This window comes from Phyllobates terribilis, unplaced genomic scaffold, assembly GCF_046119375.1.
Source record: "Phyllobates terribilis strain yellow unplaced genomic scaffold, ASM4611937v1 Scaffold_3__8_contigs__length_932513732, whole genome shotgun sequence".
Classification (NCBI taxonomy): Eukaryota; Metazoa; Chordata; class Amphibia; order Anura; family Dendrobatidae; genus Phyllobates; species Phyllobates terribilis.
The window spans coordinates 393,225,217-393,238,347 of record NW_027362763.1 but is presented as its reverse complement, the minus strand read 5'-3'; the positions used below and the strand labels follow the sequence as shown (position 1 = coordinate 393,238,347).

Below are 13,131 nucleotides of genomic sequence, written 5' to 3'. Positions count from 1 at the left end.
CTGATAGTAGTCTGTGTACTAGCTAAATCAATTTAATTTAATAATTAGATTTTTCTTTTACATAATCTTCATACATTAAGAACAATTTAATCATAAATACTTTACAATAGCGGCTTTAACAATCGGCCTTGTTCCACTAATAGAATAGAGTAGTAGATGTGAATACAAATTGATTGGTGTTGCTGTGCTAATCTGTCAGCAGAGCACAGATCAAGAATGTAGTTAGGGGATGGTTGACATGGCAAAGAACTTGTGCCAAGGATGGTACCAACAAACCTCTGTGTCTTGGTTAGAGTATTAGTATGTCATTACTTTTATCACCATGCTAAAATGTGGATTCATCCATCATGTTAGGATAGCAGGTTGTGCTATTCAAATTTTGTATCCATGTGGCTCACTATGCTCTTAGTGCTCATGCAAAAATCTAAGGTCAATGGAGACAGCACAGAGTGATAAAACCAGTGCAGGCATTCACAGGGTAAACTGTCGTCCACAAAAAAAAAGTGAAAAATAATGTGACACATAGATAGAATCATTTAAGCTCTTCTATGGAGCCATTGTGAAGCTGTATGTACCAGTGTCAGTGAGACTTTATATATACCTCCAATCAATTTAGATCAATTAGAAAGCAATTATGCTTAAAAGATCATAAAACATTATACAATCATGAGATATCGAAATAAATTACAATGCCATGTAAGATCATCATATATAAAATACAGAATCATAAAATATACAGTGATCACCAGTTGTGCCACACTGCCTCTGATACATGGCTCCTATAAAAGAGATGAAACGTTGCTGTCTATGTCTCACATGCTTTGGAAGCAATAAACTACTTCTTTGGACTATTTTTTAGTGTTCTGTTCTTTTTCACTTTTGTACATACTACTTTCAGAGGTCATGGTGTTATTTTATAGGAATCTAACATAGTAAATTACATTTCTCTTGTTTGATGCCTGGTATTTGACATCAGAGCAATATAACTAAAAGTATGACTTAGGGCTTGTGCACAAGACCATTTAAATTTGATGAGTACTATTTATGGTTTTGAAAGATAGCATTCATACTCATGTTATTCTATGGGGATGTGCACGTTTGATGATTTTCCCTGGATCGAATGGTCTGAGAAAAAAATCATTGACATGCCTGATTTTGATATGGAGTCGGATCAAAATCGACAATTCAAGTCTATTGGTCTATTGAAAACATCAGACCGCATACAGGTGACATCTGAGTGTGGTCCGATTTTTACCGACTGTTTAAATGAAGAAGGTGGAGAGACTATTTTTTTTTCTCCACTTCTGAAGAATAGATCCCACTCTAATCAAACTCTGATCGAACTCTGTTCAAAGTCTAATTAGCATAATCAAACTGTTTTTCTCCGATAGAGAGAAAACGGTCGTGGGACCCTAGCCTTAGAGCATACGTGTCAAACTCCGGCACGTGGGCCAAATCTAACCTACAGGGTGGTTGGCCCCTGACACCAGAATCACCACTCCTATGTAGGGCCATTATTCTGTATGGAGGACTATGTGGGGCCCATTATTCTGTATGGAGGACTATGTGGGGCCCATTATGCTGTATACTTGTTGCCCCTCGACTTTGTCCAAGTTTTCATTTTTGGCCCTCTGTGTGTTTAAATTTGACATCCCTGCCTTAGAGTCATTACTTGAAGTTAGTAGGTACTAATGCATAATCTGTATCAATCCCATTACTTACAATATGTCTTAATTCGAGATGGGCGAACCTGACCTGAAATGTGTGTCATTCTTGCCAGACAGTCACTGTCCGGGGCAGAATGCCTAACACGGACTTTCTGTGGAAGTCCTTCGTAGTATTAGGAATCCAGGATGTATGTCCATGGTTTCACAGAGGAGAAAGAGAGATTTGTTTTTCCTTTCGGAGTTCGGGCATCCTTTATTTTCAATGGGGTTCGGATACTGTTCATGTACCCAAACTGAACTTTTACATAAAGTTCTGGTCAGGTACCAGAACCGGAACTTCTAGCGGTCCATCAATCTCTAGTCATCATGTATAACACTGATGCTTTCTTATGTTCCAGAGAAGCCTTGGATCCCCTCAAGCACCAGATCTTCGGTGCGACTGTTACCTCTGCACACCTTATAATTACATCCATGGTCCACTTACTGTGAATGAAATGAAACACAAAGCACAGAAGTCTATATTATCTCCAGAGTGAGTATAGTCCAGGATGTCTTAAAGGTGCATCTCTATTTTGTGACACTGGTAAAAGTATAAAATACTGCCAAGTGCACTTACTGATTAGAGATTTCTTTTTTCACTTCATGACTTGATTTTCAAATAGATAGAACTGTTTATCTTAACCACAGTGCAAGTTCTCCTCTCCTGAAAATTGTTAGTTCTCAACGCTTTTTACTACAGATTGGATCACGTACAGGTACACAATATGACATACGGTTTATACTGAAATGACAACATACATTTACAGAAACTAATCTTACCATTCCATCAGATACCTCACAGCAGTTTTCTTGAGCCGCCTGTTTTGGACTGCAGTAAATTGTTATTCGTTGGAGTTCAATCTGTGATAGAAAATAATAAATGGAAATCAAACATCTATCCAACTAAAGAAAGGAATGCAGATCTAATTGCACATGAAAATATCCAAAGAATCCATAAAATGTGGTTTAGATCTTTATGACTTGAACAGAACTGAGTAACCATATTATTTTGTGATTATCAGAGCCCATCTGTTTACATGAAGGAAAACATTTCTCAGTGGTACTCTACCATCATTTTTATAATTCTCCATTAGTATGAATGAATTCCTTTAACAATGCGTGGCATTTGGCAACATAAATAATAATGATATGTTAATACGTATGTACCGTAGATTACAGTCTATATAGATCATTTCCATTTCTAAATAGGGTGTATTGCTATAATTCATTAATGCAATTATAACATTTGATCATTTGCATTGCCATTGTATTTCCATTCCAACTTTTCTTTGCATTCATTTCAAAAATGTAAATTATCTATTGACTGATGGCTCCCAACGTCCTCAAAAACAATGTTGTAATTGAAATTTGTTCATACCATTCTTTTTAACACTAGAACTACTGATGGAGTCATTTTGACTCCTTTCGTTTTTTATTTCTCTTCTGTGACTACATTTTTTAGAATTCCGGCTTGAAACTCGGTGACTTTTCCTCAAATATGATGTGAAAAAAGATTTTGTGAGAATAAATAATTTTGGTGAAAAATTTGCGCGTTTTTTTCAAAATTTACCAAGAACTACTGAAGGGAGTCATTTTGACTCCCTACTATATTTTGAGGTCCTTTTGTCACTAAATGTTGCTATAAAGTTTTGTGCATAATTTTTTCACTCTGTCTTATTTACCCTGATGTTCATATAGATGTAGTTCAATTTACATGTCAACTTTTCACATTTTCCTTGTGTTTTACCTGCTTGTATTACTGTGTAATGCTGAACAAAATAGCTTGTTTACTCTAGGCTCTTATCTTATGCTAATGAAGGGTGGTGTTTTTCTAAGGTCCTAGCAGGAGACAGTATTCTGGATAGTAACTTTACTTTCAGTTCAGCTGAAGAGACAAAGAGAACAGACGCAGACATACGAGCTCTGAAGACTCATACAGGTATGAATTGTTATGAAATAGTTTAGCTGTCTGTCAACTGATTCAGCCCACCTACTTTTGAAGGTGGCAGAACAGTTATTATTTCTTTTAGTTTTCATTTCATTTCTATTTTTCAGCAGGGAACTATATAGAATTATGGAATTTGTGAGAAATATGGAGAGAAGACGTTTGATAAAGCCTCAGGATATTCTGGCTACTTTGCAATCCATACCGGAGGATGAATCGGAATCCGAATTGCAGGAACATGTATTTGATTCTGACAGTGATGAAGATTTCATTCCTCAGAACATATCAAGTGAATCTGAAGACTCAGAAGGAACAAATCCAGAAGGTAAGTAGTTATGTGTATTTATTTGTTCTTCCACACACTGAGTTAGGGCCTGTGCACACTAGCAGAATTCTGGCTGAATAGCCATCTGGATATTCTTGCCGCAATACAGGCCGTACCTGCCCGCTCATGCCTGAAGCTCCGCTCCGAACCCCGGGCTGGAGCCGCTGTCAGGGACAGAGCAGCGCTTGCTTACGCGCGAGCACGGCTCCGTCCCAGACAGCGGCTCCAGCCTGGGGTTCGGAGCGGAGCTTCAGGTATGAAATTCCGCTCTGTACCTGAGCGGGCAGGTACGGGCCGGATTGTGGTGAGAATATCCGGTCGGATATTCCGCCGCTAATCCAGCCAGTGTGCACGGACCCTTACAAAACAAAAATTCTAAATATTCATCAACTTTTTTACAGATATTCCAAGCACATCAACTGGGGATCGGGCTCATGCAGTTATGTTGCCTCGTGACCATCCTCCTGGTCGTGGACAGAAAAAATCAGCAAAGCGTCCCAGAAATGAAAGGACAACAGATAGCGATGGCGGCGAAGGTAATGCAACAACAAACACCAGAGAAGGCGAATCTGAAGGAATACTAGTTTCAGCGGATGGTATTCAATGGAAACCTGTTGAAATTGGAGAACACTTGCCTGGTAGGCGTGACAGCCAAAATATTCTTCGAGAAGCACCTGGCCCTACAGGATACGCCAGAAGAAATATCATTATCGATAATCCTTTGAGCGCATGGCGTTTATTTTTTGATTCATATATATTGACACATATAAAGAACTGTACGCTTGCAGAAGCATGCAGGAACAATAATTTACAGTTTACTCTATCTGATGAGGAGCTAGATGCATTCATTGCGATATTCTATGCTCGTGGAATATCTGGCACGAACCGTCACTCGATTAGCAGTATTTGGTGTAATGACTGGGGAATACCGTTTTGCAAAGCGACAATGTCTAGGGACCGCTTTGTTGAAATTATGAGGTTTCTCAGATTTGATGAGAAATCTACTCGATCGGAGAGACTGCAAACGGACAAGTTTGCTCTATTTTCTACTGTGTGGGACAGGTTTATTGAAAATTGTATTGCGTGTTACAAACCTGGCCCATACATAACGGTGGATGAGCAACTTTTCCCAAGCAAAACTAGGTGTCCATTCACGCAGTACATGCCTTCCAAACCAGATAAATATGGCCACAAATATTGGCTAGCTGTTGATAAGAGGAGCAAATATCTGGACCGTTTAGCTGACCATGTGGTAATGAAGTTATTGGACCCGTTTTTGAAAAAAGGTCGCAATGTTACAACCGATAATTATTTTACTTCAGTAAAATTAGCTAAACAGCTAAAAAGCAAAGGAACAACCATCGTGGGAACACTGAACAAGATAAGGCGAGAAGTGCCTAAAGAAATAAAATCCATGAAAGAGGAATTGTACAACACTAAAGTGTTTAGAAATGAAGACAATTTTACACTTACAGTATATCAAGGAAAGCCCAACAAAAATGTTGTCATTTTGAGTTCCGTCCATCCAGATGTTGTTGTTGCGTCTGATTCCGCTAAAAAAACTCCAGAAACGGTAAAGTTTTACAATGAAACAAAATATGGAGTAGATGTAGTGGATCAGATGGCACGAAAATATACCACACGAACATGCACAAGGAGATGGCCTGTTCATGCATTTGAAAATGCCTTAGACTTTGCGGGTATAAATGCATGGATAATATTCAAGGAGATTACCCACCAAAAAATGTCACGCAAGGCATTTTTGCAAACGCTTGTGAGAGAGTTGAGTGGTCCTTATGTCACAGATAGGGAAAAGGGTTCCATGTCCCAAGTTTCTACATGCTCAGAAGTGATGGTTCAAACAAAATTTTGCCAGATCAAAGAAAAGTGCAAGAAAAATAGATCTGTCGGAAATTGTAAGACTTGTGGTAAGTCTTTGTGTGGGCAATGTACTGCCATAAATCAAAGGCAATGCCTAAAATGCGAAACACCAAATGTTTAGAAGGTGAATTCTGCGCCATATTTTCATTTTTATGCTCCTCCACCTACATTTTCTCTGCTTTTTGTTCTTCAGTTGTTGTTTATATGTGTGCACTTGAATAAAAAAAAAAGTTTGAAAAACGTCTATTATAATTACTGTTATTTTCTGTAGAAAAATAAGAAAAGCAGAAAAAAAACAATCAAAAGCATTACTGTTGGATCTCACAATAATAATACATTACAAAAAATATAATTATTAATAAATAACCACAAATGAAACTCTAAAAATAAACGAAAACAAGCAAGGAGTCAAAATGACTCCTTTCAGTAGTTCTAGGCGGGGTCACGAGTCCAGTAGTCCTAGTGTTAAATATGGTGCCGCGTCTGTTATTCAGACACAAGGGCAATGATCGGCAGAATGATCATTTGTATAAACGCTTGCTCCTGACTGTTGCCCAGAGTAAACCTGTTCAATAGTCAAAGCACAAATGCCAAAAAGCTTGTTTGTTACATCTTTTAAGTAGGCATAAAAATTATCATGTACAAGCCCCTCCAAATTCATCATACAATGTCAAAGGAAACCTAATGACAACTAGAGGATTTTAGTCTACCATTATAGCTATAAAGTGAATGAACACAATGTAAAATGTGTGCACTGTATTATCCCAGTGCAGAGTTTGAGGGACATAAGGATTCTTTTTTGATTCACTGTAAATCCCTGTGTCATATGCCCTTGCTTAAGTCTTTTAATATGCCTAACAGAATGTATAGGTTCTGCATTCTCTTTCTTTAGCAAGGACATTCTTTTCTTGCTGTTTTTTGGAAAACACTTTATAAGGTGATCTAACTATGCTGTCAGACACCCCCACCCAAGCTCTATAATGTATTCTGTGAATTATTTCAATTAGGTCACTGTGCTTTTTTTGTTTTTGGATTCTAATTCCAAATGCACTGGCTTTTAGATTTTGGAATCCACTTACATTTACTAGACAATATTAGTATTTAAGTCCAAAGCATCATTTTGCTCTGCTACCCAGCTAATTCTTCTCTTTTCCATTAAGCCTATGACATCACATGATTAAAAGAAGACTAGCTGAATCCTTCTAAGCTCCATGTAGAAACAGGAAGTCACCTTTCCTTGCATGAGTCATCATTAGAACTATAATTCTACATCACTGTAAAGTTGTTGGCAAGGGGGGAGGAGTAGAGCAGCTGGGTCAAGAGTTGAAGAAGAAGTAGAGCTGGGCTGCCAGGGACTTTGCAGTGATGTAGAATTGCAGTTATAATGATGTCTCATGCAGCGAAAAGAGAATTCTGGCTTCTACATAGGGCTTATAAGGATCCAGCTAGTCCGTTTTTAATTACGTGATGTCATAGACCTAATGAAAAAAAGAATAATTAACTGAGTAGAAGCGCAAAATGAGCAATTTTAAGTACACAGTGAAACTTTTATTGAAGTGCTTCTTTAAGTGGGAATTTAAATCAGAATAAGTTGTTTATATTCTTGGATTCCATGTTTCACAGATATAAAATAAATAATATATAATGGGTTGATCAGCTTTGAGTCTTCCTTTCCACGCTGATACAAGTTAACTAAAGGGCTTGTTCACACATAGTGTATTTTCTACAGATTTTCCTTCTGGATCCGGGGACACAAAAAACACTTTTGATTACAATAGCAGCAAAATTAATTAATTTAAAAATCTCATCCATGCACTTCTAATAATTGAGGTGTGCTGCTGATTCTTTGATTGTTTATATCTGCCATAGCAAATCCTTTACAAAATCCAGCAGTAATGCATGAGGGTATAGTTCAGGGTCTGCAACAAAATCTGAGTCAGAATCAGAACAGATTTTTTCTGTTACATGTGACCATACCCAAAGGTTCTCCTAAGATTAGGCTCAGATGCACTACTGTAGGAAAAGAAAACAGCACAGGAATAAAACACTTCAAAACCTCTATATGTCTATATGCTCCAGCCTTGTGAATGGATTTCCTAAAGTGCATTGTGGTGTTCATCAGGGCAGCCAAAAGTCTATAGGGCATGATAAAAGTAGTAGTTTTGCAACATCTGGGGAGCCACAGGTTAGGAAACATTGTATGTAATGAGAAAAACTATTCTATACATGGTTTATATCTTATAAACAGAAGAACTGCAGGATACAAAGACTTGTTAAAGAAATACTCTGGGAGAAACCTACCCTTTGTGTCATGCCTAGAGCAGGTCCTCAGGGTCGGCATCTGACACAAGGATTAAAAAAGAAAAACCACAAAAGAGAATCCCCGTGCCATGCATCGCCTCCTCAGGACCTGCACTAGACATAACACAATACATCAGTTTTGCCCAGAGTGGTGCTCTAATTTCTATGTCTATTCCTATATGTTCACCTCACATTTGAGGGGCCTTAAAACCAAAAATAAGACATATAAATTTCATTACATCTTGACTGGGTCCCTCAGGAAAATACACACTGGTGCAACTATACTGTATATTGATTTTTTTTTTAGTCTAAGTGACATTTCTATTGACTTAATGTAATTATTTTACCCTCTTTAAGGCTTTAATAAATGCGCTTCTAGTTACCAGCCTGAAATCCAGGATGGACCGTTTCTGGAGTCAAGAGAAATTTAATGTGACTTTGAAACATTATAAAGCATATATATAAGCATTCATTCACTTAGAGCTGCTGGGAAGACTTATCTTATAATTTATTGCCATGTTACTTATTATTGCTCATGTCTGTGTTATAAATAATATGTGCGAGTCCACTTTTTACATCTGATAGAATGCAGCTGGCTTATATTTTATCGGTAACAGTTATAGTAGGTGAGTTGGGAGATGAATATTCAATGCCTGGGATGTTGACTCAAGAACTGCAGTCATAATCAATGGCTAAGAGACAGTTTATGCCTCAGCATAATGTCAAGCATGCTGTATGTGACTCTACGCTCTTCACATTAAGGAGATGTAGTGTGCATATATCATACGGCTCTATACAATTGTCCCGGTATGTTTTGTCTTTAATCTCAATCTTCATAAAATGGCACTTGCATTGCGTATTTGCTAAGATGTATGTGTATGATTACATCCAATGCAACAATAGAGATATGCGTGCTTTATTCGAACATATGAAGCGCACTCAATTGTTGGATGTTTGAAATAAAAATAACCCAGAATGATATGGAAAAGGCAATCGTAGCAGTGTTGTCTTGGTTATTATGAGCTGGAAAGATTCTGTTGTACAGTAAAACTATGAATAGAAGCTATGTAAAAGAGAAAAACATTTTTTTTTTACATTTATGACACAATTTTATAAATAAATGTTAAATAATAAGGAAAATATTTATTTTAAGGATTTCCTTACTAAAAAGCACTAAAGTATGTTTGCCTCATGAGAGTGCAAAAATACAAGCCTTGGACGTATCTGAAATTTGGACAATGGGATTGAAAAAGAAAGAGTAACAGAAACAAGATTTCTTTATGTCACTAGAATTATTACACAGCCTGAGTATAGGCAGCTAATATTGCAAAACTACACTAAGCCTGGCCTTTATAGCTAATTAATATTCTCTCACCATAGTATGCACAACAATACCCCTTACTTTCCACTTACAAAACACAGCGTCCAACTTCTCCCAATAGTAACAGCAAACACCTCCAAAATAGCCACATCAATATATTCCATCATTTACCAAAAAGATATTGTCTCCTTCTATTTAGAGATGAGCGGATAGTTTGAAATTGGAATATGCTCGAATCTCAATTCTAGAAAGGTTGTAACTGCTCTGAATACACATGGGGAAAGGATAGAGAGAACTCTAATGACCATAAGAGATTACACTTTATAGGAGAGAGAGAAAGGACCCTGCTGAACATAAGAGCTTACACTCTATAGGAGAGAGAAAGTGGACTTTGGTGATCATAACAGCTTACACTTTACAAGTGAGAAAGAAAGAGAATGGAGCCCAATGATTATAAGAGCTTACACTCTCCAGGACAGAAAGAGAGAGATGACCCTGCTGACCATAAGAGCTTACACTCTACAGGTGAGAGAAAGAGAGAACCCTGATGAGTGTAAGAGCTTACACTCTACAGGACAGAAAGAGAGAGAGGACCATACATACACTCTACAGGCAAGAGAGAGAGAGAAGACCCGGCTGTCCATAAGAGCTTTCACTCAACAGAAGAGAGAGACTTTCCCAGTGACCCTATAAATGGAAAACGATTCTGCCATAAAAACTGTGCTTCACTAGGAACCCCTGATAGGTGACGACCCAGGTACTGACCACCATTGTACAAGGTATGATAATCCGTAAGATGTGATAGCAGCAGGGCGTTTTGAGGGATCCTGCGCAGCAATGTTTAGGACATATGCCCTTTCTCTAATGCTCACAGTGTGGGAAATAGTGTCAGGCAAGTTTTTTTTTTTTCTTTTTGAGAACTTCATAAAATTTGATTTGAGCTCAATCCACTCATCTCTACTTCTATATATTTATAGCCCTTCTGTTATCCAGAAAGATTCACAATAATATTTATAGCCCATTACACAGCAGTACCAACTGGACTTTTCTCGTTTCCTTAGTTGTTGAAGCAGGGCATCCACCTATTTATTTCATAGTCACAGAATTCTAACATTTTAACAAGCAGAGGAAAAACAATGATGATCACTATTATTTCAATACGCCTATACAACTCTTCATGGTGGTCTCAGCATGAAGCTTAAATGTCTCAATTTGAGGCTGTGTACTATTGGTAAGTTTGGTGCTGTTCCAATTAGTTTGTATTAAGCCTTTCAATACGAAGTTAAAGCTTTCCCACATTTTTAGCAATTAGAATAATGCTGCCTTATTCCCAATACATTCACTTCCAGCACAAGGTGTCCCTGAGCTACATATATGTGTGGTAGCACAATGTATCCTACTTCTATGTAAATATTAGTTAATAAAGCATAATGCAGGAGAACTCAACAGAGCTGGTATCTTCTGCCCTGCATTGCATTTTTACTTTTTAGCTAGAGTGGTTTGCCACTGACTATGTATGGACAATATGTATATGATGCCTCCAGTTACCACTTTTCTCCAGCATATCAATCCGGCAAGTGTTGCACAGCCCTGCAGACACGCACAATTATTTTTAATATACTCTTATGACACATTTGTATGAATTAAAAGCCTATCACTTGATGGGTCCAAGGATCCAAAGTCTGACCATCTAAGACTATACTTTCTGACCATCTAAGACTATACTTTTTGAGTTAAAGGGAATATGTCAGCAGGTTTTTGCTATGTAATCTGAGGACAGCATGAGTTAGGGGTTAATTCACTGAACTCAATGATGTGTCACATGTCCAGCTGTGTGCTGTTGTTTACTTGAACTGAAGGATTAATCACCTGGTGATTATCATTGCTTTGACTAACTGGTGCTCAGGCACTTGTCTGACTCCGCCCCCTTTTGATAAGCAGCTCACTGTCTATAGTTATGTATAGTGTTGAGCCACCCCCGTAGTGTTCGGGTTCGGTTCGGTTCGTCGAACACCGGGATGTTCGAGGAACTGTTCGTCGAACTGTTCGTGGAACACCTTAGAACACCGTCGAACACCGTTAAAACCAATGGCAGGCAAACAAAAACACATAGAAACACATAGAAAACACCTGCAAAGGTGTCCAAAAGCTGACAAACTGCTCAGAAGACACTCTCTTTAAAAAAGCCGGCCGGCAAATTCAGCAGCGGCATACACCGGTACCCGACAATTTAGACAAGAAGGAATAGAGCATCACACATAGATTAGATAGATAGAAACATGTCAGTCACATATATAATAAGTACAGTGATAGTGTTGCTTACTGTACTTGTCATTTAGTGTAAAGGATTTATTTAAAAAAATAATAGTGTTTTCATGCACTGTCTCTTTAAAAAAGCCGGCCGGCAATTCAGCAGCGGTACCCGACAATTTAGAACAGAAAGATAGAGCATCACACATAGATTAGATAGATAGAAACATGTCAGTCACATATATATGAAGTACAGTGATAGTGTTGGTTACTGTACTTGTCATTTAGTATTAAAATAAAGGATTTATTATTAAAAAAATTGGCGTGGGGTTCCCCTTAATTTTAGGCTCTAGCGGAGGTTAAGCAGACGGCTGGGGCAGATGTTTGAAGCCTGGGAAGGGGGTAATACCCACGGAGCTTCCCAGGCTACTAATATCAGCCCCCAGCTGAATACATAGCCTTTACTAGCTATTAAAATGGGGGACCCCCCAAAAAAAATGACGTGGGGTCCCCCCTAATTTAATAGCTAGCAAAGGCTAGGCAGACAGCTGGGGGTTGATATTAATAGCCCAGGAAGGGAGCCATGAATATTGGCCCCCTCCCAGGCTAGAAACACCAGCCGTCAGCCGCCCCAGAAATGGCGCATTCATAGGATGCGCCAATTCTGGCACTTAGCCTCGCTCTTCCACGCTGCCCTGGTGCGGTGGCAGGGGGTAATAGGGTTGGGGTTGATGTCAGCTTATAATGCCAGCTGACATCAAGCCCAGGTTAGTAATGGAGAGGCGTCTATAAGACACCCCCATTACTAACCCCATAGTCAAAGTTAAAAAAAACACAAACACCCAGAATAAAGTCCTTTAATTGAAATAAAGACACAATCCTTTATTGTTCTAAATTAAACCATACTTACCATCACGCCCATTCCAGCTGAAGCCAACGATCTCCTGCAATAAAAGAAAAATAATAAAGCAACCTCATCCTTACCTTTCCATGGTTCCCACGACAGCTTCAGCTCTGCTACATCGAGATGACAGGCTGGACCGCAGCAGAACGCTGCCATCCAGCCTGTCATTCCGCAGACACTGAGAAGCGCAGGCTTGCTTGCGCTGCTCAGCGTCTCTCTGTGACGACATCCAGATGAGCAGAGTTCATGTCCAATGAACTCGGCTCACCTCATGCACGTCACTGACAGCGTGGGAAAATTCTCACGCTGAAGCGCTGATTGCAGGAGAATTTTCCCACGCTGTCAGTGACGTGCAGGAGGTGAGCTGAGTTCATTGGACATGAGCTCACCTCATGCACATCACTGACAGCGTGGGAGAATTCTCCTGCACTCAGCACTTCAGCGTGAGAATTTTCCCACGCTGTCAGTGACGTGCATGAGGTGAGCCGAGTTCATTGG

At 38.8% G+C, this 13,131-nt stretch overlaps 2 protein-coding genes across 4 annotated transcripts in view; one reads left to right on the top strand and one right to left on the bottom strand.

The window, feature by feature from the left end:
* Positions 1-13,131, bottom strand: part of COL19A1 (collagen type XIX alpha 1 chain) — a 1,587,177-nt gene that overhangs the window by 1,360,573 nt on the left and 213,473 nt on the right. For all 3 annotated transcript variants that reach the window (XM_073675502.1, XM_073675503.1, XM_073675504.1), the window contains exon 7: positions 2,487-2,567. In XM_073675502.1, coding sequence (XP_073531603.1) covers positions 2,487-2,567 — 81 coding nt within the window. The remainder of the gene's footprint in view (positions 1-2,486; positions 2,568-13,131) is intronic.
* On the top strand, positions 3,471-8,276 carry LOC141257843 (uncharacterized). Its single transcript, XM_073672856.1, has 7 exons — positions 3,471-3,645; positions 3,762-3,976; positions 4,378-5,262; positions 6,719-6,794; positions 7,140-7,219; positions 7,727-7,872; positions 8,106-8,276. The coding sequence occupies exons 2-7, from the start codon at positions 3,781-3,783 to the stop codon at positions 8,274-8,276; spliced, it is 1,554 nt and encodes a 517-aa protein (XP_073528957.1). The 5' UTR covers positions 3,471-3,645; positions 3,762-3,780.

Bases quoted from the DNA above. Each gene is read 5' to 3' on its own strand.
- LOC141257843 (XM_073672856.1), top strand. From the start codon at position 3,781: ATGGAATTTGTGAGAAATATGGAGAGAAGACGTTTGATAAAGCCTCAG. The intron at 5,263-6,718 runs GTCGCAATGTTA...TATGCCTAACAG, and splicing joins GGACCCGTTTTTGAAAAAAG to AATGTATAGGTTCTGCATTC. The intron at 6,795-7,139 runs GTGATCTAACTA...ATCACTGTAAAG, and splicing joins TTTGGAAAACACTTTATAAG to TTGTTGGCAAGGGGGGAGGA.